Source organism: Platalea leucorodia, assembly GCF_965183815.1.
Source record: "Platalea leucorodia genome assembly, chromosome: 11".
Taxonomy (NCBI): Eukaryota; Metazoa; Chordata; class Aves; order Pelecaniformes; family Threskiornithidae; genus Platalea; species Platalea leucorodia.
Genome location: NC_138833.1, coordinates 23,972,979 through 23,997,035, shown reverse-complemented (window position 1 = coordinate 23,997,035; position 24,057 = coordinate 23,972,979). Strand labels below are relative to the sequence as shown.

Genomic DNA, 24,057 nt, shown 5'->3' with positions numbered 1-24,057 from the left:
GTGTGTCCCCACTGCTAGGGGTTGGGGACAGGTTTGAGGACAGCAGGAGGCTTGGGGACAGACAGACCAGGGGTGCAGAAAGTGGTGGCTGCTCTCACCTCACTGCTGGGCAGAAAGGTCTGGTGGCTCCTGGGGACAGCAGAGCTGGTGGTGGCACACGGATGGCGGCGGGCCCTCAGCTATCCCCAGAGGGACAGCCGGACAGCCCCAGGCTACCCGCACACCTTGCTGCCAGCGCAGGACGCAGCCCACCCCCGGTCCTCCGGCCAGCCCCTGCTCCCCAGCCCAGCAGCCGTGTCCCTCCTGGCCGCAGCAGGGCTGTGGCCATGCTGGTGGCACCACCGGAGCCCAAACCCCCTCCCCGGGGCAGGTTATTGCCCAGCGAGCCCCTCCGGCTGCCCGGGACCCCCCGCCGCCCCCAGCCACAGCCGCAGGTGGAGCCAGCGCCCGGGGAGGCGGCGGGTGGCCGAGTCCCAGACCGCGCTGGCCCCCTGCCCTGCCAGCGCCGAGGCTCCCTGGCACCTCGGGGACCGGACACACCTCCGGCGGAGCGGAGCCGGGGGCTGGGGCTTTCCCTTTTTAGCTCCCCGGCTGGCTGGTGCCAGCCACACTGCAGGACGGCGGCCGGCAGCCCCTCCGTGGCGATGGAGCGGGCTCCAAACCTGGTAGGTGACTGCACGTTGGCTCAGGGCTCGGTCCTTGTTGTCCTTCTTTAATAGAATTATTTGCACACTTGTTTACGGGTGGCTACCTGGGTTTGTTTGCTTTGGAGATGCATGCTGTGGCCTGCCAGGCCCATCGCTCCCACGCCTGGCACGGCGAGGATGCAACAGCCTCGGAGAGCAAAGCAGCGACAGTCTGACCGGACAGTCCGGCACCGGAGGGGGAAAACAGCCCCAGCGGAGCGGTCCCTGCGCGGGGGCACCGCACACCCGTGGGAAGGGCTGAGGGACGGCAGCGGGGCTGCGGGACGGCGGGCAGGGTGCGGGGCTGCCTGCGGCCGGCTGCAGGGACACGAATAGCAGGGAGCAGGACTACAGAAAGCAACTTTGTTTGCCGCTGGGCAGCCTGCCGGGTGTCAGCACACCGGAGCTCGGCCCTGAGAGGCCGGAGGGAGAAGGAAAGGAAAAAGCATCTTTCTTTCTCTCTCACCGTCCCCAGAGCACAGAGGGAGGGAGAGGAGGGTTTGGATAAAGATCGCATTATTGACTGTCCATCTCTAAAGCTCCTTTTAAAGCAGAGGCTGCCCAGGTACAGCCTGAGCTGAGGGTGTACCCGTCCCTTCCAGCACGCAGCCGTCGTGGGGTGGGGAAGGGACCGGGCACAGCTCGGGGAGCGTGGGCAGGGGCGCTTTGGGCAGCACACATTGCCAGCTGCACCCAGGGTGAGGGGCTTGCAGCCACACACAGCACCTGGGGCTTGGGCTTGGGACTCACCACAACCACGTGCCCACCGCCCCTGCAAACTGCCCTCGTGGGCTTCGACGGGCCTCGCTCACAGGCCAGCGTTGCCCTTTGGGGGTTGCATGTGCCACCCCAAAGTCAGTGTGGTCCTGCCATCACCCAGTGTCCCATGGAAGGTGGGAGAGCTCCCTTTCCATGCCAGCCCTGCGGCCTGGGCAGCCACGCACCATCCCCCTTCCTCCTCAGCTTCTCCTCTGCATCTTCACCTTTGCCATGGTCCTGGTCCCTGAAGCGAAGGACCAAAGCAAGGCAGCAAAGGGGAGGAGAAGGGGCCCGGCGCAGCCACCCACAGCCACCCCTGCCCTGGCCTGGGCCCCGGACGACTCCTACACCTCCGTGGCAGACTACGAGCACAGCATCCAGGACATGGTGCGCCAGCTGAGGAACAGCTCCGAGCCGGCAGACACCAAGTGCCAGGTCAACCTGAGGCTCTGGAGGTCCAACCGGAGGAGCCTGTCCCCCTGGGCCTACAGGTGAGCTTGGGGCGGGGACCCTGGGGACATGCATGGTGGCTCCGTGCCAACAGGCACTGCGGCGGCCATGGCTTCAGCATCATGGGGCTGCAGTGGCTGCTGGGGGGGTGCGATTTGACGCAGTGCCCCATTTCACCCCACAGAGGCATTGCCCTGCCCGTCCCCAGCCACCCCTCACCCCCATCTCACCGTCTCTCCTCATCCTGCTTTCCTTCTCCTCCAGCATAAACCACGATGCAACGCGGATCCCAGCAGATATCCCTGAGGCCCGATGCCTCTGCACCGGCTGCATCAACCCCTTCACGATGCAGGAGGACCGTACCATGGCCAGCATTCCCATCTACAGCCGACTGCCTGTCCGCCGGCTGCTCTGCCAGGTGCCGGGCGAGGTGGGGCACAAGCCCTCCGGGAAGAAGTGTCACAAGAAGTACCAGGCAGTCATGGAGACCATCGCTGTGGGCTGCACCTGCATCTTCTGAGGTTGCAGAGCTAACCCCTGCAGCCATGCATGGGCATCTAACCAGCTTGCTCTTGCTTCCCGAGCTTGCCCAGCCCTCTGGGAGAGGGTGACCCGGCTGAGCGTCAGGGTCTGCACCCTTGCGCAAGACGATGGCAGCTCCAAGACCTCCCTGAAATCCCCCTGCAGACTCCATCAGCCTCAGCCCAAGCAGCCACTTTGGGGACACCCACTGCAGGGGCAACCCCTGCAAGTCACCCAGCTACGCAGTCCTGCAGCTGGCCTCGCAGCGCGACGCTGCCCCGAGCCCCCTCACCTCCAGGGAGGAGCTCAGCAGAGCGGGCTGGGGAGAGAGGGAGGCAGCTGCCCCCCAGTCCTTCCCGCTGGGCAGGATCTGGCCTCCTCCCTCCCCAAAGTCCCCGTTTGCCTTCGTTCAGCTCCGGGGGCGCCCGGCCCTCCCCAGCCCTCTGACAGGCTCTGCGCTCGGCCAGGCAGCCCAGGGAGCGGGAGAAGCGGAGGGTGGTTCGGGCGGCTTCGGAGGTCCTCAATAAAGCGCATCACTGGCCCCCGTCTGCGCCAGCCCTGCCTCGGCCCCTCGCGCTGCCCCTCCGCCCCTGCCTGCGGGGCTGGGTGCTGCCCAGCCCTCTCCAGCGAGGCTCTTCTGCCCCCCAAAACACAGCTGAGCCCCAGGCTCGGGGAAGCCCGGACGCCCCTGGAAACAGGGAGCACTCGGCAGCAGGCACCTCTCCCTGCAAGTCAGGACCTGCAACAGCCCACCCTGCACGCCCATCCCCGGGGTGCCGGGCTGGTGAGCGGGGCCCAGGCTCTGTGCACGCACGGCACAGGAGAGGCCACGGGACCTCCTGCCCCAGCCAGGGCCAGCCCTGGCCACCGAGTTTCCCGGGGGAAAAGCCAGGAAGGTGGGAGAGGCACGGTGGGAGCCAGGCAGCTCGCTGGGGGGCAGGACCCTGTTCCAGCCCAGGGCCAGCCCCCACCTGATGCCGATGCCAGCCAGCCTCGTCCTTGAAAGCCCCCCGGGTCCCCCCAAAAACCAGACGCGCAGCGACCTTTTTTCATAGGAAAAGGCATAGGCTTCTTCCAGCAGAGCTTGGGGAACGGGAACAGGGAAACTGAGGCACACGGCACAGACACGCAGCAACACTGGGCAGGGACTGTATTCCCGAAGGCGAAGCATGTTCAAGTCACCCGGGACACAGCCCATCCCCTCTCCCCCAGGCCCAAACCCCCTGGTGTCCCCAAGGCAATAAATACTCCCCAGGCTACTACACACAGAAGCTCCCAGCCACCACCTCCCCTGGGTGTCACAGCTCAGTCTTCACCTTGTGCATCAAGTCCTTCTGGTCGATTTTCTCCAGGTCCTGATGCCAGCGGTTGTAAGCCAGCAGGGCCACGTTTTTGGCCGCCACCGCTATCATCTCCATGGAGCTGGCCACCCATTCCACGCCACTGAGGTAGAAGAGGTTTTCGTGGAGCACGATGGGTGGGAGGGACTTGGCGGCATCGTAGCGGGGATACGCCTGCCACTCTGTCACCTGCACCGAGTAGTAGGACCTGAAGAGGGTCTTCAGCTGCTGCTTGTCCAGCGGCTGCTGGGAGAGGACACGCCACACCGCAGCCTCCTGGGGCTGCTTGCGACGGAAAGCTGCTGAGATGTTGACAGGACAGATGTTGTCCATGGCGTTGAAGAAGAGGTCCGGGGTGTCGGTGGTGAGGATGCTGGCGAAGGGGAAGAGCTTGGGGTCGGGGAAGCCGAAGTAGGAGGAGTTGAGGTAGCCGTGCACCACGGAGGTGACGGAGGGCTGGAAGGCTCCGGGGAAGTCAGCGATGGGCGGCTCGAAGTTCTCAAAGGTGAAGTTGCTCCTGCTGGGGTGCAGGGGAGTCGTCACAACCACCATGTCGTAGAAAGCTGAGCCCTGGCCTTCACTGCCCTCGTAGTGCACCTGGTACAGGGCTCTCCCCTCTGAAAAGAGATGGTGGACAGTTAGGAGTAGCCCTGCGCCCCAAGTGGTATTGCCCTGGCCCCCTTTTTTCTAGCATGGCCTCCATCCTCTGGTTTTCCAGTACACACCAGTGCTGGACCATAGCATCTAACGGTTATGGATGAGTTGCTGATGCTTTAGGGCAGTGGAAAGAAGATTTTATCAAGCCTGTGGGAGAAAGTTTCCAGAGAAGCCCAGCCTAGCAGGGCAAGGAGGACCGGGGCAGCACAGCCCAACCCCAAGCCCCAGCTATCCAGCCCTTCTGCTGTGCTGGATGGGGGAGCAACCCTGCAACAAGGATGGTGCCATAGACCTGAGGGAGCTCAGGAGGGAAAGACAGGAACCTCAGGGCCAAGGGTCTGTACTGCAGGGCACCCACGGGATCAGACAAGGGGAGGAGATGGACAGACCCCCGGGCCCTCGCCCAGATGCTTTACCAGGACCAGGATGCTCTCCAGCCTCCCAACGCCCTCTCTCTGCCCCAGCATCCCCACGCTGCCACCACCAACTGCCCGCCCTGGTGCACCCAGACCCCTGCCCAGGCCAGCAGCATCCAGAGCAGACCCCATGCCCAGGCTCACCCGAGCTGTGCAGAGAGACGCCCGTCACCCTGGCCGAGATGACGTTGGCTTTGGTCAGCTTCAGCAGACCTGAACACACCAGCTTGTTGCCTCCTTCCACCGCCCAGGTGCTGCCTTGGGCCCCCGCCAGCGACATGGCTCCTGGGAAGAGGAAGAGGGTGGTGGCTCAACAGCCTGCCCACAGAGGGGACTCCGGGAAGGAGTCACACGGGGAGGAGAGGGGGTCCCCAGTTTCACCTGCGAAGGCAGGCACCAGCACCGACTGCCCGTAGCTGGAGCGCAGGACGGCCGCGATGACGTCGTCCACAAAACGCTGCGTGACGCCCACCTCCAGCAAGGACTCGGCCACCGAGCGCTGCGTCATGTTGATGAAGGCATCACCCCCCAGCGAGCGCAGCAGCTCCTCTAGGCTGGAGAAGGCATAGCCGTGCGCCTGGTACTTGTAGATCCTGGAGGGGACAGGAGCACAGGGTGCTTGGTGATGCCCTGGTGCCGGGGAAGACCTCCTGTGTCCCCCCGGCCCCGTGGGCTCTCCTACCTCATGAACTTCTCCATCACCTCCTCCACCCACATCTGCAGGCGCAGGAAGCTGATGCCATAGTGCCACCAGAGCCGGAAGAGGTTGAGCAGGTACCAGTCGGTCTCCTCCAGGACGAAGTGCTCCCCGCTGAATATGGCACTCTTCCCCGCCACCTCGCGCCGGTGCTTGAGGCCTGCAGGGAGCAGAGGGGCCCCGGCCCCGCCGGGCTGGCACGGCTCCCCGGGGCTGCCTGGCCGCTGGGAAAGGCCGGCGCCAAACGCCGCCGCAGCGGGGTTGTGGGCAAAGGTGCTCTTGGAGGAGCATCAGGGAGCGTGAGACCCCAGGGCACTGGGACCTCAGCCAGACCCTATACATTGGGGCATCCCGCGGAGCTGACATGCTGCCTGCTGGGACAAACTGGTGGGATTTTGTGAACCCCCTCCCATGCACTAATTAGAATCACAGAATCATAGAATGCTTTGCATTGGAAGGGACCTTTAAAGGCCATCTGGTCCAACCCCCTGCCATGGGCAGGGACATCTTCAACCAGATCAGGTTGCTCCGAGCCCCATCCAGCCTGGCCTTGAACGTTTCCCAGGATGGGGCATCTCCCACCTCTCTGGACAACCCGTTCCAGTGTTTCACCACCCTCCTCGCCCTGATGATCTGCTGGGCCGCCCCGTCCCTTTCTCTTCCAGGGCACAACAGGGCTGGGGAGCAGGGAGAGCAAGGGGGTCCCTGCGTGCCCCGGGTGCGGAGGTGGACTGGAAGCAGCCCTCCCCACGGCCCCGAGGTGCAGCCCCCCGGCCCAGGGAGGGAAGGAGGCCACGCCAGCGCTGGGGTGCCCCCGCTCACCAAGGATCTTGACGAAGTCCTGCATGTGGAGGCTGAGGGCGTGGATGGAGGCTCCCCTGCTCTCATACTGCTGCTTGTTGACGGTGACGGTGGCCAGGCGGCCACCCACGCCCGCCGGCTCGTACACGTCCAGCTGCACCTGCGGCCCGAAGTGCTGCTGCAGGAAGTAGGCGACGGCCGAGCCGCCCAGCCCGGCGCCCACCACGGCTGCCGGCAGAGAGGGGCGAGGGCGGCCGGGTCAGCAGCGCGCCCCGAGAGAGCGGGGGGCACCGCGTCCCGCCCGGCCCCGGCTGCCGCGGGGAGGGCAGGGGCCAGCGCGGCCTGCGGGGATGCGGCGGGGAGGGCGCGGGGGTGCGGCGCTCCCGCCGCGGCCGGGTGCCGGAGCGCCCCGCTCCCACCCCCGGCGGCAGGCGGAGGCCGGGCGCTGCCGGTGCCCGGGGCGGGTGCCCCCTCCCCGCTCCCCACCCCCCCGCTCCTACCGATGCTGCGCGGCGGGGCGCGGGCGGCGGCGGGCGCGGCCAGGAGGGCGGCGAGGGCCGGCAGGAGCAGCGCGGCGGGCGGCGGGGCCATGGCGCGGACGGCGGCGCGGAGAGCGGCTCCCGGCAGCGCCCGCCCCGGCCCGGCCCGGCCCGCCCCTCGCCGCGGCCTCGGCCCGCCCCGCCCGGGCAGCGGCGGGCGGGCGGCTGCCGGCGAGCGGGGGCCCGCCCGGCGCCGGGAGCCCCGGGCCAGCGCCTCCGCGGCGGCGGCGGGGCGGGGCGCGGGCGTCGCGCCCGGGGGGAGCGGTCCGGGGCAGCGCCAGGCTCCCCGCAGCACAGCCGCCGTGCGGCTGCGGGCCCTGCGATAACGCACCCGGCCCTCGGAGAGCGACACCGAGGCGCGGGGGGACCCTCGGGCCCCAGGGGCGCTGGCTGCGGCACAGGAGCCGCCCCAGGCCCAGCCCCAGCGCCCGCTGCGCACCCAGCGGGGCGCTCGGCCGCTTCCCCCTCGGAACCATCCCACCGGCGGGCCGAGGGCCCAAACCCGGGAGCCCCCCCGGCGCCAGCTCTCTCCCGCTGCAGGCTGCGCCGTGGGCAGGACGCGGGCCCAGCTGCTGCGGAGGGGACCGGGCTGGATCCCGCCTGGCTCATGCATCAGCAAGGGCAGTTCAAGCTTTTGCTTGCACTTTCTGCCCTGGGCAAAATAAGGTGCCCGACAGCAAGCAGCTTGCGCCATGGGGATCCCGTCTGGGAGCCTGCTGCTGCTCGGATTGCAAAGGATAGCAAAGACTGAGCAAAAACTGTGGAACAGGTCATTTACAGCCCCAGAGCCTGCTGCAGCCCAGGGCTGGCTCCGTACCAAGTGACAAAATTTAGTCTGAGAATCCATCATCTAAACTTTGTCTCAGGTGAAACACAACACGAGCACAGGCCCCTTCCTTTCCCCCAGCCAGGAGCTGCTTCAGAGCTGCTGTGTGGGGGAGCCCGCGCAACCCAGAAACTCGGGCGTGAACGTTTTGGGGGAGCACAGACAAAAGCTACCGTTGCTCAGCTCACCCGGGTCCTTACAATGGGCGGTATCAACCCACCAGGCCGGGGAGACGGCGTTACCAAAGCAGCTTAAAATACAGCGCACAAATATCTTCGCAGCACGCCTCAGGTTTGAACAAGCTCTTACTTAACCGGCCTGATTTCACCATGGCTGCGGGCGACAAGAAATGCATCTGTACGCGCAGCAGGGCTCGGAGGAGCCCGCGTCAGCTCCGCGCCCGATGGCCCCAGCAGGAGCGGCAGACCGTGCCCTGCTTGCAGGCCTCCGCAGCGCTCTGCAATAAGCAAAACTTCCCCTCGCTCACAAGCTCCGATGCTTTTCTGCAGGTGGAGGTGGCTGCGGTTTGAAAACTTCCAACTCTCACTGTCGCTGCGGAGGAAAACCAGCAGAGCCAGAAATTCCTAACGCAGCAGCAGCGTTTCCTGGTCTGGCCAGCGAACACCAAGCAATGCCCACACGTTTTCGGCGGAACGAGGAAGAGCCCCTATAATGCGATCACAAGGGGACTTTGCTGGCAGATCTTCAGCGCAGAAAAATAGATCTCACCCCATAAAGGCCATTTGCAAACGGTGTTTTGCAAAGAGTTTTTTCCTAGTGAGAAGTGCCCAGGGGCATTCAGAGCTTTAGGAGAACAAGGCGAGCAAGGCCCGCCGACACGGCACCAAGCGTTACGAGACCAAAGCAAAACCAGGAAGGGAGGGCCGGCTGGTTTTGCCCAGGACACGCGAAGGGAGAACGCATCTGTTACAATCACAGCCCTACAGAGAAAGCCTGTTCTTCTCTCCAACAACCCCCGAAATCATAACCTGCCTGCGCGTACCGCAAGCGTCGATACGCACCGCGTCCTGCGCCATCGTCAGTCGAGCTGCCGCACAGCGCGCCTGCTTCAACGCCGCACACGGAAGGGGAATATGCAGCACAGCGAAGCTGTGAGAGAACAGAACGGCAAAAATAAAACCAGATGTCAAGATTTCAGCTGCTAGCGGGGTTCTGCAGAACGAGCCAGCACCAAGGCTGGCAGACAGCGTTGCTCTGCACGTGGTCCGTGAGCGGGCTTACCAGGAACAGACGCAGCAGGCGCAGCGCTACCCGGGAACGACACACCTGGGCGGTTCATCCGTGCAGCAACCCCCGACAACTCACCTGCCTGAGGAGACGACACGCGTGCCTGTGCGTTTCTTGGAGTCCACCCGAAGGACTGTTAGTAACGTGTTCAACAAAGTTCTCCGCTGCCACGGACTCTACCCCTTATTTTAGGCAATCAGGCCAGGAATAGTGAGAGACCTTTCAGTCTGCGGTCCCACCCGACCGAAGCAGCAGTCGGAAGGAACAGCAGTTTGGGGCAGGGAAAAAAGGAAAAAGAAGCAACTGCAATTTTTTTTTTTTTTTATTAGCAAATGGACAGTATCTGGACATCTAAAGGAAATCAGCCCTTTCCAACACTAACTCCAATGTCCTTGTCAAATACTTGCACCACTCCCACGCCTCAGTCTTTGTCTTTCCTATAGCCAGAACCTTTGGGTAAACAAAGAGCACAGAAACACAAAAAAATGCAACATATACAGGCTTCCCACCAACTAACTGGACTGAGATTTTTGGAGATTAGCGACGCTTTGTTCATTTGACTTTGCAAGTAATATCAAAACATCTCAAGTTTTAAAATAAAAAAATACTACAATATTCACATATAATACTTAAATACATTTGTTTAGAAATTAAAGGACTGCTAATAGCTATTGATTTATCTCAGCTGTCTCTCTCAACAGGAGCTCTGCTGCTGAAGCACTGAGAATTTAAGGTTCACAAAGCGACATTCACATTCTGCACCGCTCCCGGTCAGAGTTAAGACGCTGCCACGCTGGTGGGACGGTGCCGCTGGAGACTCGTCCAGGAGTGCAACTCAAACATGTCCCACTGCCAGGGCACGGCAAGGTCACAGAACAAGGCGAACGCCCACGTTCGGTGGGGCTACCCGCTCCCCGAGAGCAGAAACCATCACATGCACGTCTCATCTAGCTGTCTGCGTTCCCAGCTCGAGCTCTTCAGTTCGTGGCTGGGCGAGCGGAGTGGAAATGACTAAGAGGTACGTGACGCTTCCTCTCCTCTGCTATTCCGTCCCTGCCAACGTACTCCCGTGTTTCATTAAATAGTCATTGCATAAAGTGACTGGAGAGAAAAAGCTCATGGGTCCGTCGCTGGTGTAACTCTGCAGAGTGCAACAGAACCGCACCAACGGGGACGCTGCCCCACCGTGCTGAGTGTGCAAGCTTTACACAAACAGGGCAGACAAGGGAGCAAGAATCCGCAAAGGAGAAATTCAATCCACCCTTACGCAATCTCATCCACGATAAGAGAGATCATTAAGTGTGCTTGAAAGGCAAGAGAATGAAATTTTGCCTTGGAAATCTGGATTCCGTGATGGAATCCAGGTTTGGTTAGTTCGTTTTCACTTCACCATTCAAAGGAAGCAGAAACTAGGACAAACAACAGCTACAGTATTTATCTCTTTGGTAACTTCTGTGAAAGTCTCTAAGCAATGGGTACATCTTACAGTAATCACCATAAAAGCCCGGTAAGATCCTGTAGAAGTTTCATAGATTGACAACCCTGGGGCACGACCAGGGAAAACAGCTTGCCCAAGCTTAAACGGGGCCTGTGGGAGGGCGAGAAAGACTGCACAGGAACTGGATCCCTCAGATTCCTGCTCTAGCCACACAACAGCGCCTCAGCGAAAGCGGATCCCAGATGCAAAAGCTGAATCAGTAACCCCTTACTACAGACAGAAGGTCTGGAGTGCATTTTAGGGTATTTAAGGCAAAAACGGGTACATACTAGCTGAGGAGACAGGCAGGCTTGGCAAATAGTCCGAAGGTGGACCAAGTAGCTGTAGTACACTTTCACAGTCACGTGGCTCCGTGGGCCAGTTTAAAGAGGATTTGGATCCCATCACTTCTGGTCACACACTGCTTTTAAATCTGGCTCAGGTAAGCTGCAGCCTTTCTTATGACAGAACACTACCTGGTGTGTAAAACGCCTTTGCTTTTGTTTAGTTCCTTATAAATAAAGTTTCACATTCGAAGTTATCTTCCATAAGCAGCTCTCCCCTCATACTGCAAAGAGGCTCAGCCGATAGAGCAGGGGCTGAAGAGGCAGCAGAGAACCCAACCGCTCCTTCCCGGGGAAGACACGGTTTCCTCAGAACAGGCTGCAGACCGTCCTGAGGCAGAACGGCAACACTTGCACTGCCACATTTCATATTTTACCTGTTCGTTGTCTTGAGTAACTGCATAACCTGGTGACCCAGTCAGTACGTAGACCCGCGAAACAATGAACAGGAAATCCTATATATCTCTAAAATTTCCAACAATGTGATAAAACAGGAGCGCTGAACAAGAGGCTTGTCCAAAGTGATCTAATACTGCCATGAAGCACTGTTTCAGGGTTGAAATGTCAAGTACCTGCCTGAAAACCTAACTACGCAGAGGCAGAAAACCGCACTTCAAACAGTATCCGCGACCGAGTCAGCCACCTACAGCTGTCACTAAAGCAGCTTGCGTGGAGCACATTAGAAACGTGTATCTTCCTTAAATTTCTGGAATGACAACCAACTAGCTGCACATATTCTCCCCAGATGAAAGACTGTCGTTAGCTGCTAATTGGAGGCTGCGGTAATCTTGAAGTCCACCACAAAAGGATTATGCAACTGACGCCTGAAAAGGAATGGGAGAAGAATAAGCTTTCTTCCAAACCAGCGATGGCATCCACCTTAAGTAGAGAGTTTTTGGAAGCGGATCTCAAATAACTGTCAGGCCACGGATCCAATTCCGGAAAGTAAAAAGGCAGGAATTAACGAATAACAACCTGAAAACAACCATTCCTGCCTTGGTTTCGCATAGTGCAGACCATAGGCTCATTTCTATAACTCTTCTGTCATTATCCTGCTTGCTGCTCTGTAAAGGGTTAAATTCTGATCTTACTCGGTGACTGCATCCTTTCAGCTGAGATAAATGGACTCCCAGGCAAAAGGACCACTGGGAAATACATATGCCATGCTGTGACAACAACATGCCTCCAACTAAGAGGACAGCTTGAGGTCAGCTTTCACTTCCTCAGCCTTCTGCTTCTCTTGCTTTCTTGTCACTGCTGCTAAAATTGGTTCAAGGGCACTTGAGACTTTTAGTAGAAAAGATTTTTCTCCTTATGTCAAAACCCAAAAGGTTTAATATTTACTATGACCACACAAAAGTAGAATCTGAACGTGAACTGGAAGTTAGTGTTATCCGAGTACCATTATTGGAGAGCTGAGAAAATAAAACAGTCCAGATTTCCTGCTTAAGGGCACATCTCCATTTTGCCAGCAGCTGCAACAAAGAGCAAATAGTTTATCATGCTTGAAAGCTGCATGAATACCCATCAGGGAATAGAGATTTCTCTCCTCTAAAATATACTTTTTGGTTGGAGAAAGAGAGATTTGAGAGCAGTTTTCCGGCTCCACCAAGAACCACTACTCCCCGTTTTAACTTTAGGAACAAGGAGGCAAACTGAAGTTTTACCTGGAGAACAAATATTAACATATTAAAGTCTGACCTAACAACTGAATTTTCTTTAAAACCTCATCCCTAGTCAACTGTAGTACAACAGAGATTTAATTAATTCAGGATTGTTTTCCTGAAGTGACATGAGAAAAAGCTGCCCCTAAATGTCATTTCAAGTGATCATCTTCATCCCCACCTGAGGGGTCTGGGGACAAGGGAAGACACCGAAAGCAGCCTGATAATAATACTCAGCCCTTTGGGCTTTTCCTCTTCCAAGAGCTTTGCAAAGAAAAAGCCTCACGACATCCCTGTGAGGTAGGTCAATAAGTATTATTATATTCCCTTAATACAGATATGGAAACTGAGGCAGAGAAGTTACTTTCCTGAAGGCCACTGCAGGAGTCTGTCTCAGAGATGGAACGGGGAGACAAGATTCCTTAGCTCTCAAAGAATTTCCCTTTCTCTCCCGTATCTCTCCTCTTCCCCATACAAGTCCTAATGGAGAAATGAGCAACGGAGAAAGGGGCTACAGTGCCACATTTCTGACAAATAGCAGGACTCCAAGTACTACTCCACATACGCCAAAGAGGATTATTAAATACACAAGTACCTTAGAATTAATGGCAAAATGACTGCACACATTATAAAGAAGCCAACATACCATACAAACCTAGCTTAATAAATTAAGTAAAGACATGCAGCTGCAGTTGCGACTGAGTGCTGAGGGGTCCTCAGCTCAGTAAGGTCCCGGATGCCAGTGGGTAAGCCCACGTCATTCCTGTGACTCTACTGCCACGCCGACGAGTGCGTGTCGGATAGTGCGACCATGGAGTTTATAGCCATCCTGAGTCACCAGTGCTATCGTGCCCGGCTGCATTCCCTCGGCTGGTACATGGCAGACTATTTCATGGTCATATGGATCATATTTGCCGCCAACAGGGTTCATCTTCTGAAGGCCATGTTTGGCAAATACACTTTGCAATTTGGCCTCTATGAGAGAGAGGCCTTCATAGATTTTCTTCAGGGTTGGATTTGGATTACTAGGCTCTGCTTCTTCTGCGGCACTCTCGGCAGTCTTCTCCAAGATATCCGCTACCTCCACAAGGTCCCTGCAGAAACTCTGGATCCCTACAGGCACAAAGAAGCAAGAAATAAACGAAGGGCCGTTTACAGAACATACAGAGCCACAGCACCAAGGACAGGCACAAAGTCAGAGCAGTTTGAAAGCACCTTTAAAGCTGCTAATTGATTTGAACCGTTACTTTAGTGAGAGCAGACACCGTCTTCTGTATCCCATAGCCAAAGCTTTATCCTTACATGGGTAGTACTCTAAAGACTCCCCAAATCAAGGTATATGCAGGAAAGGTGCATCTATACACATCAACACACACACACACACATATACATAGATATACAGTATACCTGACAAAGCAGAGCATTAGGATTTCACTTGTTCTTGCAACTAAGTTCTTGCAACTAAGACGTGTCATTTAGGACACCGTTCCACATCCTCTCATACAGTCCCACAGACACAAATGTTTTGAACAAACGCAATGGGGGGAAGTAAAAATAATACATGACCATTCAAAAGTACATCCACAATTTTATTCATAAGTTAAAACCATTGTGGAGGGACTAGACAAAACGGTCCTTGGGTTGGTCATGGAAAGTCATGCAGCCTTTTTCCTTAGAAAAATGGGTTTAGATCAGATACATTTCCAGAAGTGGTGTATTACACAGTGCAGAAATTTCAGGAAAACCAGCCTCCCTCAATTATATAGACGCCATAACTAACTTACTGGAAAGACACATTAGGAAAACACAGAAAGAGAAACAATAGTTTGATGCTATCTATACCTGTACGCACATGTTTAAACATGCACAGAACGAAGAAGCATGAAGGAGAAGCAACAAAGGAGCAGACAGAAGCAGACTGATTACCAACCATTTCACAGAACCGTTTAGGTTGGCAAAGACCTTCAAGATCATCGAGTCCAACCGTTAACCCAGCACTGCCAAGGCCACACCTAAACCATGTCCCTCAGCACCACATCTACACATCTTCTAAATCCCTCCAGGGATGGGGACTCAGCCCCTTCCCTGGGCAGCCTGGGCCAGTGCTTGATAACCCTTTCGGTGAAGAAATTTTTCCTAATATCCAACCTAAACCTGTCCTGGCGCAGCTTGAGGCCGTTTCCTCTCGTCCTATCGCTTATTACCTGGGAAAAGAGATGGACACCCGCCTCGCTACAGCCTCCTTTCAGGTTTTCCTCCTGCACCAAAGTCTCTTTTCATGCTCTGCAGGCCCCCATGCATCACTCCATGAGCAACTTCTAATAAAGAACGTCATTTTTCTTCAAATCTGAAGCATACTACACATAAAGTTAAAAAAGCTCAAAAAAACCCTCTCAAAACCAACGGTGCTGATTATCCCAGAACTCAACAGCCATTTTACAGCACAATGGGTAGAACGGTAAGCAAAATACAGCAGCTCGAATTTCAAAGCTACTGGAACTAACTAACAAAAAACCTTCCAAGATTCACACGTTGTGGAGAATAACAGTTTCTCATTCTCAGAGATGGTGCTGGCAGAGTGCAATTTCTTCGCCCTTCACCTGCCTCCATTGCCAAAGCTACAAATCCAGCTCACTTCACTGATGCTACAATATTTATTATAGAAGTTTTAAAGAACATCTGATATAGGAACTGACCACTTTTGTCCCAGGCAGGATCTACCTCCTAAAAGCTAGAGCAGAAGAGAAGAGGCTGTTAGTACAATAAAGGAAATCACAACCTGATGACACAGCCAAGAGCATAAAATACACCCTGCCAGAGCCAATTCTCAGCATACAGAAGAACTTGTAATTTCAGCCAAGTCAGTAGAACTACCCTCAATTGCACCAGGCCTATTTTATTAGAAGATCACAAAACAGTCACTGAGATGAACCTGATAGGACACAGCTGGACATACAGAAAAAATAGCAAGTAAGCCCAGACACCAACAGTCCAGGCCAGACCTCATGCCAGACCTTACAGCGAACACGGGCAGGATGAGGGGAGAGAAAAGCTGTTGATCAGCATTTCGTGCTCAGGCAGGCCAGCCACTGCAGTAAACACGGCTCTGCCTCACTTTGCTTACCAAAGAGCTTGGCATCTTCCACAAACTTCTGCGTTCTCCTCCGGACATTCTCAGAATCTGCCAAAGCTTTCCGGTATCGCTCCTGTAACCACAATAGCAAGGGGAGACATCAAACAAGGAGGTAAACCCCGTTTCCTGACAAGCTGGCAATCTCTTAGAAATGCTTTAACAAGAATCCACTTCGTGTCAGAAGGTTGTGCTGGGCTCCTGTGCTTTCATTACATGCAAACCCAAGTCCTTCTACCAATTAATCAGCACAACTGCAACTCCCTCAAAAAACCCAAGTGAAGGCCAGAAGCATTCAGGGCGCAGCTCAATTGAACACCGCGTTGTCAGGCTGCTGCTTTTTGCATGGCTCACTGCAGCTGTTGAGACACTCCTTTCGCTAGCAGGCAAGCTGGCGGTCTCAGCAACAGATCTGCATCAGCTGATTTATTGCTTGATGCAGTAGTACTCTCAGGGCGACGATCTCCAGAATTGCCTGCCCGGTGCTGTGGCATTTAATCCTCTCCTTAGTCACATCTGTTCTTCAAAGTCCCTATAAGATGATCCCTACCATTTCCACCGCACCACTGCCACTAAAGAGGCCTTTCCTTCTCGGACAATCCGGATCCGGTGCGACACAACAGGTGATGCTAATCAGGACGAAGCTACTGCCATTCCCTCTGTACAACGCTGTGAAAGAATTGACCAGCCCATCTCCAACACGCGGTTTTGCCTGCCAGGATCATACTATCAGTGTCTTGCCCCTAGGTACTGCTGACAGATGGCGTTTCTGGGGAAGGCAGACTGTACTTGCACAGTGCACCCTCTCACACTTAGAGCACGGCTGCTTTGAAGGCTCCCCCAGCACAGTGGTGCTGTGTGCGTGTTATAGGGCTTACAGAAAAAGCTAGGGCTGAAAGTCAGACCAAGTCAAGGGGACTGAACAAAAGACGTCGCGATGCCACCAGCAGCATACTCACAGTTAAATCCCGGACTTGTTCCTCCAATTTGATGGCTTTGCGCTCTAAGGCACAGTCAGAAAGGGGATGCTTGGGCTCATCACGGGGATCTTCCGGGCCACACTCGTCTCCCGTACTTCTCTGCTGAGCTGCAGTGCTGAAAGCACACGGGGACCCCCTGAAATACAAACTAGTGGCAAAGAAGGAAAGTTAAGTAACAACAGGGTCAAAAAGTAACGACACTGAACGAGAATTCTTCTAAAAGCAGGCTCACTTAAAGGTACATAGAATTCTAGATAAAATTTTAGCTCTTTTCAGAAAATATGGACAACTAGCACAGAAACACAAAAATTCTTTTATTTTTTTCTTTTATTTTAGACTAACATGTCACTACAGAGGCTGCACACCACTTCTTTGACATACCTTGAAAAGAGTCACGTTTTCACAGGAGAACAAGTTGTGGGGTGCGTTTTTGCTGACCTCCCAGTACAGGTGGTCAATGCTAGACGACAAACTTCAGAAACATTTTTGCAAGGTAGTCTTGAAAAGGAGGCTGGTGGTATAAAGCTGTTTTTACAGTTATTTAAGAAACCTCAAATGTTCTGAGCAAAATTCAGTAAGATCTGCAAACTCATGGTGCTTAATAAGACAGGCAGGCAGAGCCTAGCCTGCTACCTAAGATGGTACAGCGACCGCAAAAGGGCAAGTCACACCAGCGGAATGGCTGTGGATTTCTGCAGAGCAATTCAACAAGCAAGGAAAGACGTGCACATCTCGAACTGCTGGCTAATGGAGGTTCCAATTCTCAGATGCTCTGACCTATTTGTTCTCCTGGGTGCAAACAGACATAGCGTTTGGTGTATTGAGTTTTCCTCCTATTGAATGAAGAGGAGGAGAGTTTAAACCTTTTGCCAGTCAGTTCTTCTTACAAAGCAGCAGTTGCTAGGCTGTACCCAGCTTTCATGTCCACTGCACAAAGAACACTCACGAAACCAAAGAGAACTGCCAGAGACACGAGCAAGTTGTGTGCAGCCCAGATATTCCGAGGCCTTCCGCCAGGACCTTCACAGCACCATTAGCTGCGTTTGGAAAAGGACTGAACGTGCCAACTGAAAACTGGCCCTAATATTCTCCAGCAGTTCTAAGCACTTCAACTGTTTTTATCTCTACTGGCAATGAAAGAGTCCCAAAGGCAAAAAAAAACCACAACAAGCCCAAGCCTCAAGTGCTGAAGCCTACCTTATTTCCAATGACTTTCATCCTAAACACGCTTTTCAACTAAAAAGCACGCTTGTCAGTGGTTCGCGTTGGTACAGCAGGTGGAGCTCATCCAGGAGGCTGACTCCACAACTTGCAGACGAAAATGATGAAACAACCAAAGAGTCAGATAATTGGGCTGAGCTGTATAAACCCTGCCTAGGTGCTTAGCAGCCTATTCTATACTGTAACAATCTCACAGGTTTCCCCAAAACTAGATAATAGAAGTCTGGCTGAAAACAGCTTGGTCAGAAGATGATCAAAACCAGCATGCTTAGACACTTTGAAAAATAAAGAAAATATTTCTCACTTTGTTCTGTTCTTTTCCTTTTCTCACCCACAGCAACAATGCCGTCACTCCTCCTCCACCACCATCTCTTTTACAAACTGACCTAGACAGGACCGTTCCTGCCAGCATGAGGCCAAAGTCTCAGCCCACCTCCCTCTCACGCCTTACACCAGGAACAGAGTCTGGAGAAGAGAGTTCAATTTACTCCCAAACCAGCTCCACTCAGGAAGCATTTTTGTATACGCTTAACAAGGAAGGGTGCCTCCTTTTTTGGGAACGCCTGGGCTCTTCCTCCGAGCACGGCTTTCAACGTCCCCTTTAACAGAGGGTGTTTGCTTATACTAAGGGCACATCTACCGAGCGAAACGCAGCATGGCACAGAAATCACTGCCGCGGCACCGACTAAAACGTCTGTGTTTATACAGCACAATTCGACACTGCACAGAGACGCTAATTTAGGCCCCAGAATCGATAAAGCCGAGTTCACGTTACCAGGCCGGCACCATTAAGCTTTCTTACTTTTCAGCAAGGCTACATTGCTCGGGTACAGTGTCACAGGAGTGCACAGCCTTCGTTTCTGGGTCTATCAGATGAGTCATGCAATGCAAGTGTTGTTCAGCAATCCAGCTTAGCTGAGCTTACAGCGGCAACTGGAAGGGACAGGTTTGCTCCCCTTACTCCAGTACCAGAGCTGTGCAGAACGAAGGTTCAGGGAGTTCACCCAGCTGAAAGCTAACCCTACAAAACAAAAAGACTTTTCTGTCTGTGTCCCTCAATAGGTTTGCTGACAGATCAGATGAGTGCAAGTGCCGGCACAAAAGAGAAGGCAAACACGTGAAGCCTGGTGAGATGTGGGAGGGAGAATGTGGGGAAGGGAAGAGGTGTCCCCCTTCGGGTGGCAGCCAGGGCTTAGACCGGCTCAGCTCCACAACCAAAGCACAGTTTAAGAGATTTGTACCTGCCCAAAGATCACCAAGCAACTCCTACCACTCCTGCTGAGCAGCCCAGATGTTCCCTCATTTTATCTTTAATACAAGGTTGCTACACGTCCCACACCACTAATGACAAGTTTCCTTTTCCCACCTGAAGGCATTTGCATATAAAATTTTTTTATGAAGTGGGTACTTAAAACGTCATCTGTATGTCAGTCTGCTCCTTTTCAACACGTTACATGCCAAATACAAGTCAGAAAGCGCTTTTGCTACGTACGCTTGCTCTGGAGTAGGACGTTCCTCGCAGTAATCTTTAAAGAACCAGGCAAGGGCATGCCACCCGGCTTTGTTCAAAAAGCTGCCCGGGCGCTGCGGCTCTGGGTTCCAGGAACGCCAACACAGATGAAACCCCCACATTTTAACTCTGGCTGCAGAAAGATCTGTTTGGGGCATGAGAGAGATCCCATCTTGAATGATTTTTAAGATGCTTGTCCCATTCGTGTTGTTGACTGATTAACATAGCACTTTTTCAAAGTTATAGAAAGACTAAACTGGAGGTGGGGACAGAGGAGGACCCCCTTCAACAAGCCTTCAGAATCAATCCATGGAGCTTTTAACAACTGTAAAGCTTTCTTTGTAAATAAAGGCGTGTCCGTGGCGAGAACCAACTACAAGCTTCATCCTTTATCATCTCCCATTTCATTTAAAGAGCTGCAGGGATGGAAATCAGCCACGCCACAGATGAACCAAAGAACCTGAAAGGCAGCTGAGAAAGCAGCCTTGCTAGGCACCCCACCGGTTAGACTCCCGTGTCTCAAAAAAGCCATACAAATGAGTTAACTCTTCTGCATCCAAGAAGCAAAGGTGAGTCATTTCCCCGTGCAAGTGATTTACACAACACGAATGGGTGTGTTTCGGTGTGTAGGAGGAGAGGGGCATGAACGAGCCGGTGCCTCAGCTACGGGGACCTGCCTACGTGAAGCAGGGAGCTGCCTGCACAGACTCCTTTCCCCAGCTTGTGAAACCAAGTCAGCGACCACTCCCCGTGCAGCGAAGTGCCCCAGGTATCACGTGCTGTTCAGACAAGCTCGCCTTAAAAGTTGCAGGCAAGAAGTAAGAACCACAGACTGCCTCCAAAGGGAATTCTTAAGAAGAACTCCTATGCAGAATTGAAAATGCCGCTCAATTTACTTCCTCCTCCAGGATGAAAGAAATACTCCACTAAAAAGGGCACGTGCTATTTACAGTCTGTCCACTGCACTGTGCTCCCTCTGCTAAACATAGTCCTGATCACAGCTGCCCTAAAACCAGACAGAAATCCCACTGGAGGAAGCTGACACATCCCGAAGTGACAGCCACGTGGAAGGCCCAGAGCGTGCGAAGGGATTACACAACTAAGCTGGTGATACAAAAAGATTTACAAACTGATGTCACAGAAAGCCAAACAGATAGAAGAAGCAGAGAAGTTGATTGTATCCACATGGCCTAAGCCAGTTGTCCTCAAGATTAGACTTTAAATGATGGGAACAGGTCTCTGTGGCCAGAACAACAGCATCCCCTCTTTCTGGAGCACAGGCACCAAACCGACCATCCCAAAGAGGGGTTCCCTCTGAACACAGGGGTCCTTACCCCAACTCTCCTTAAACACTCCCTCCTCCTCCTCCCAAATCAGCACGAGTAAGAACGCAAGTGCTGAGACACACGGAAACATCTGCATTAGTGTTTTAGCTCTGATGAGCGTGCTTTGGAAGGAAATCTAATTACGCCCAATTACGCGCTGTTTCATCAAGGAGTGATACCAGAGATTAATACCATGTGGATTCCTCTTCAATGAAACTGCAGGACAAGCTTGTGCGGTGCAGCTTAACGCAGGATGGCTGTAAACCGGGCAGTGGGCTCCCCGCCTGCCCCGTCCAGGGTAAGGAGCCCCCGGGATGCGTACGGCGTGGGTGCCTGGGGCCCGCCGCCCACCGCTCTGCTGCGGAGCCACTCCTCTGGGCTGTGACGCGGGCACGGCCACGCAGAACACGCGTACAAAGCGGGGCTCCACGCCGAGGGCAGCTTCTGGCGATCCTCCACCAGGGAAGCCTGCTCAGCTCCCATCCAGGTCACCTGTTTCAAACTCGGTGCACGTTTCGAGAGGGGCAAAGAGTTTTTGCACATATGAGAGCATATGAAAGAGGAAGGACTCTCGCACACGCATCTTTACGTTTAGTCCCAAACACAGCTGCTTCTATTATGTGCTGCAGAATTATTTTATTGCATTTAAGTGGTCTTTTCAGTTTTTTTTTACCCAGAGGAAAAAACACTAGAGTAAGTTAGCAGGCAGTTAGACCACAGTAGTTAGCTGGCCACAAACACAGATGCTTCTATTATGTGCTGCAGAATTATTTTATTGCATTTAAATAGTCTTTTGGTTTGGGTTTGTTTTGTTTTTTTTTAGAGAAAGAACTGTAGGATAAACTAACATGCATTTTGCCTTTTTTCTTTTCACCTGCCCGCATTTCACTCAAATAACCAACACACCTGTTATGGATCTCACTTTTATAAGCCATATTCCACAATGCCTAAAAATATGACTGGACACTGTTTCTCTGTCTAAATACTGACACAGTTAAATGGGCTCTCTTCCCTCAGACACCCAAAACATACTGAAAGTACAGGTGCTGCATCACTTCCAAAAATAAAACCTGAGGAGCACATTAAATGTATAGTTCATGAATAAATGGTTGACGGGGCAAGACGAGATGCAGAAACCACCCGCGGACACACGTAACGGCGGGAAACAACGTCACGACGTGACTTGCTGACTACAGAATGGCTAAAAATGAAAATTCTTCCTCAAAATGTCACTCGGCCGGGAAAGACCTTGCTTATTGATAGGCTAGTTGTGCTCCAGGCCTCCTGAGGAGCTAAGGGCCGGCAGGGTGCACCTCATGAGGGGCAGAGCGGAGACCTCCGGGGGGGGACGGCGGCCTACACCCCCCTGAGGGCGCCCCGGGCCCGGGCCCGCCGCGGCGGGCCCGGGGCGCTGCCACGTCTCGCTCCGAGCCCGGCCGAGGAGGGGAAGGCTCAGCGCCGCGGCCGTTGGCGATCGTTAACGGCACAGCCTCCCCTCTCCTCACACCGCCGACACGTACCTGCCGCGCCGCGGCGCGCCGAGGACGGTCCCGAAGCGCCGCAGGGAGCGGGCGGCCATCGCCCCGCAGACGGACGGACTGAGGGGAGCGACGCGCCGGCGCCGCCCGCCAACTACAGCTCCCAGGAGCCCCTGCGCGGCCCACGAGCCCCGGCAGGCGCCACAGCGCCGCCCCGCGGCTTGGCGGGTAATAACGCGGCGGCTCCCACCCCTGCGTCCGTAAAGGCTGAGGGAGGCGCGGGCCCGCGGTGGGAGGAGCGGTGTTTCTTACTTCATGGTGAATAAACGTTTAAAAAAAAAACCAACACCCAAAACGTTGGTCAAGTGTGCCTTTTCACTGAGGGCTAACTCCACAGGAGTGCTACAGGGAAGATGGGGAGTGACTCCTTTATCAGCAAGCCTAGTGATAGGACAAGGTGTATGGCTTTAAACAGAAAGAGGGTAGATTTAGGTTAGATATAAGGAAGAAATTCTTCACTCTGAGGGTGGTGAGGCACTGGCACAGGTTGCCCGGAGAAGCTGGGATGCCCCGTCCCTGGCAGCGCTCAAGGCCAGGTTGGATGGGGCTGTGAGCAGCCGGCTCTGGTGGGAGGTGTCCTTGCCATGGCAGGGGGCTGGAACCAGGTGATTTTAAAGGTCCCCTCCAACCCAAACCATTCATAGAATCACAGAATCTTTTAGGTTGGAAAAGACCTTTAAGATCATCGAGTCCAACCGCTAACCCAGCGCTGCCAAGGCCACCGCTAAACCACGTCCCCAAGCACCACATCTCCCCGGCTTTTAAATACCCCCAGGGAGGGGGACGCAACGGCTTCCCTGGGCAGCCTGGGCCACGTGGCGCGCTTTCACAGGCTGTGGTGGTCCAGCTCCATTTCTCCCCACTGTGGCACAGGCTCCTCGTTTCTTTAGCGGGAGGGGCGATGCTTTGAGGAGAGAGTTTTACCCATTTCCGAAGTGAAATGGGACCGTGCGGCTCCGGGTCCCAGAGGGGACAGAAGCAGTGACAACCAGCATGGGGAAGCTGCTACCGAGGACGAGTACCGTCGGGAGCGGGGCTTTCCTGTCTCGTCCCTGGGAGATGGGGAGCCCCTCCAGCCTGGGCAGCCGAGCTCAGGGCTCCCAGCTGACTGCGGTCACCAACGCGGCACACGAGATCACCCAGCCTGCCGGCCCCGGCAGCCGCTGCCGCAGGGACGCCGAGCCCACCCCAGACCCGTCCTGGCCCATTCCACTACGAGCAGGAGTAGTTTACCCACAGCTCCCTACAGCCAGGGGAAGGGGCATGCCAGTGCCAGTGCTTTTATTAAAAGCTGCTTACCTAGTTATAACAAGAGGGCTTTGAAAGAGCGAGCTCCAAAGGTTAATTGTGGCAGTTGTTAACATGAGTGGGCAACAGTCCTGCTCCCTTGTTCCCAGCACAAAAGCCTGGGCCGTTCCTTTTTATTCCTGTCCCTTGTTTCTGTCTGTGCTAAATGACCTTCCTTTATTTCTCTTTTCTGTTCCAGTCCCCTCATTTGAAAGCATCTCTTGTTTTTTAATTTTCAGACTTCCCTTTGCTCTGTTTTGACCACATGCCTTGGCAAACCCTGTCTGACTGCAGCAGCAATAGTGTGAATGCACTGCTGGCCAGGAGACAGCCCCCTCCCTTTCCCTGCTCCCCCAAAGCTGGCACGGGGCTAGGGCAGAGAGAGCCCGGCTGCCTCCAGCCTCAGCCCTTTGCAGCACTTCTAAGCTGTTTAGCAAGGTTGAAAGGTATCCACTGTTAATGCGCTTTCAAATGCTGACACTCGAGCTTCGTTCATTCCCACGGGAAGCCAGCGTGCCTTCGCCCTGACTGCCTGGAGGATAAGAAGGAAATATCGGACGAGGGCGCTTGGTTGAGGCACAGCGAGCTCGAGACGTGAGGAACCCTGAGATGACACCCTGCAGAGCTGGAAGCAGTGACC

The 24,057-nt window shown here is 54.8% G+C and overlaps 3 protein-coding genes across 5 annotated transcripts; 1 reads left to right on the top strand and 2 right to left on the bottom strand.

Annotated features, from left to right (window-relative positions):
* Positions 1-644: 644 nt before the first annotated feature.
* On the top strand, positions 645-2,415 carry IL17B (interleukin 17B; the record flags this gene model as incomplete). Its single annotated transcript, XM_082324570.1, has 3 exons — positions 645-665; positions 1,650-1,936; positions 2,160-2,415. 3 exons carry the CDS (start codon positions 645-647, stop codon positions 2,413-2,415), a joined length of 564 nt encoding a protein of 187 aa, XP_082180696.1.
* A 1,241-nt stretch (positions 2,416-3,656) lies between these two features.
* Positions 3,657-6,954, bottom strand: PCYOX1L (prenylcysteine oxidase 1 like). Its single transcript, XM_082323856.1, has 6 exons — positions 6,829-6,954; positions 6,350-6,556; positions 5,513-5,687; positions 5,212-5,423; positions 4,975-5,115; positions 3,657-4,374 (listed from the first exon to the last, which is right to left on the bottom strand). Exons 1-6 carry the CDS (start codon positions 6,917-6,919, stop codon positions 3,716-3,718), a joined length of 1,485 nt encoding a protein of 494 aa, XP_082179982.1. The 5' UTR covers positions 6,920-6,954; the 3' UTR covers positions 3,657-3,715.
* A 301-nt stretch (positions 6,955-7,255) lies between these two features.
* Positions 7,256-22,337, bottom strand: GRPEL2 (GrpE like 2, mitochondrial). Of its 3 annotated transcripts, XR_014229488.1 has the most exons (5): positions 22,113-22,336; positions 16,516-16,684; positions 15,551-15,632; positions 13,073-13,539; positions 7,256-11,586 (listed from the first exon to the last, which is right to left on the bottom strand). XR_014229488.1 is itself a non-coding variant. In XM_082324355.1 (4 exons), exons 1-4 carry the CDS (start codon positions 22,169-22,171, stop codon positions 13,184-13,186), a joined length of 654 nt encoding a protein of 217 aa, XP_082180481.1. In that variant the 5' UTR covers positions 22,172-22,337; the 3' UTR covers positions 7,259-13,183. The 3 variants fall into 3 exon arrangements, 2 of the variants coding, with proteins under 2 accessions (XP_082180481.1, XP_082180482.1); XM_082324355.1 differs by having other exon boundaries at positions 7,259-13,539; positions 16,516-16,672; positions 22,113-22,337; XM_082324356.1 differs by having other exon boundaries at positions 7,259-13,539; positions 22,113-22,310.
* Positions 22,338-24,057: the final 1,720 nt, after the last annotated feature.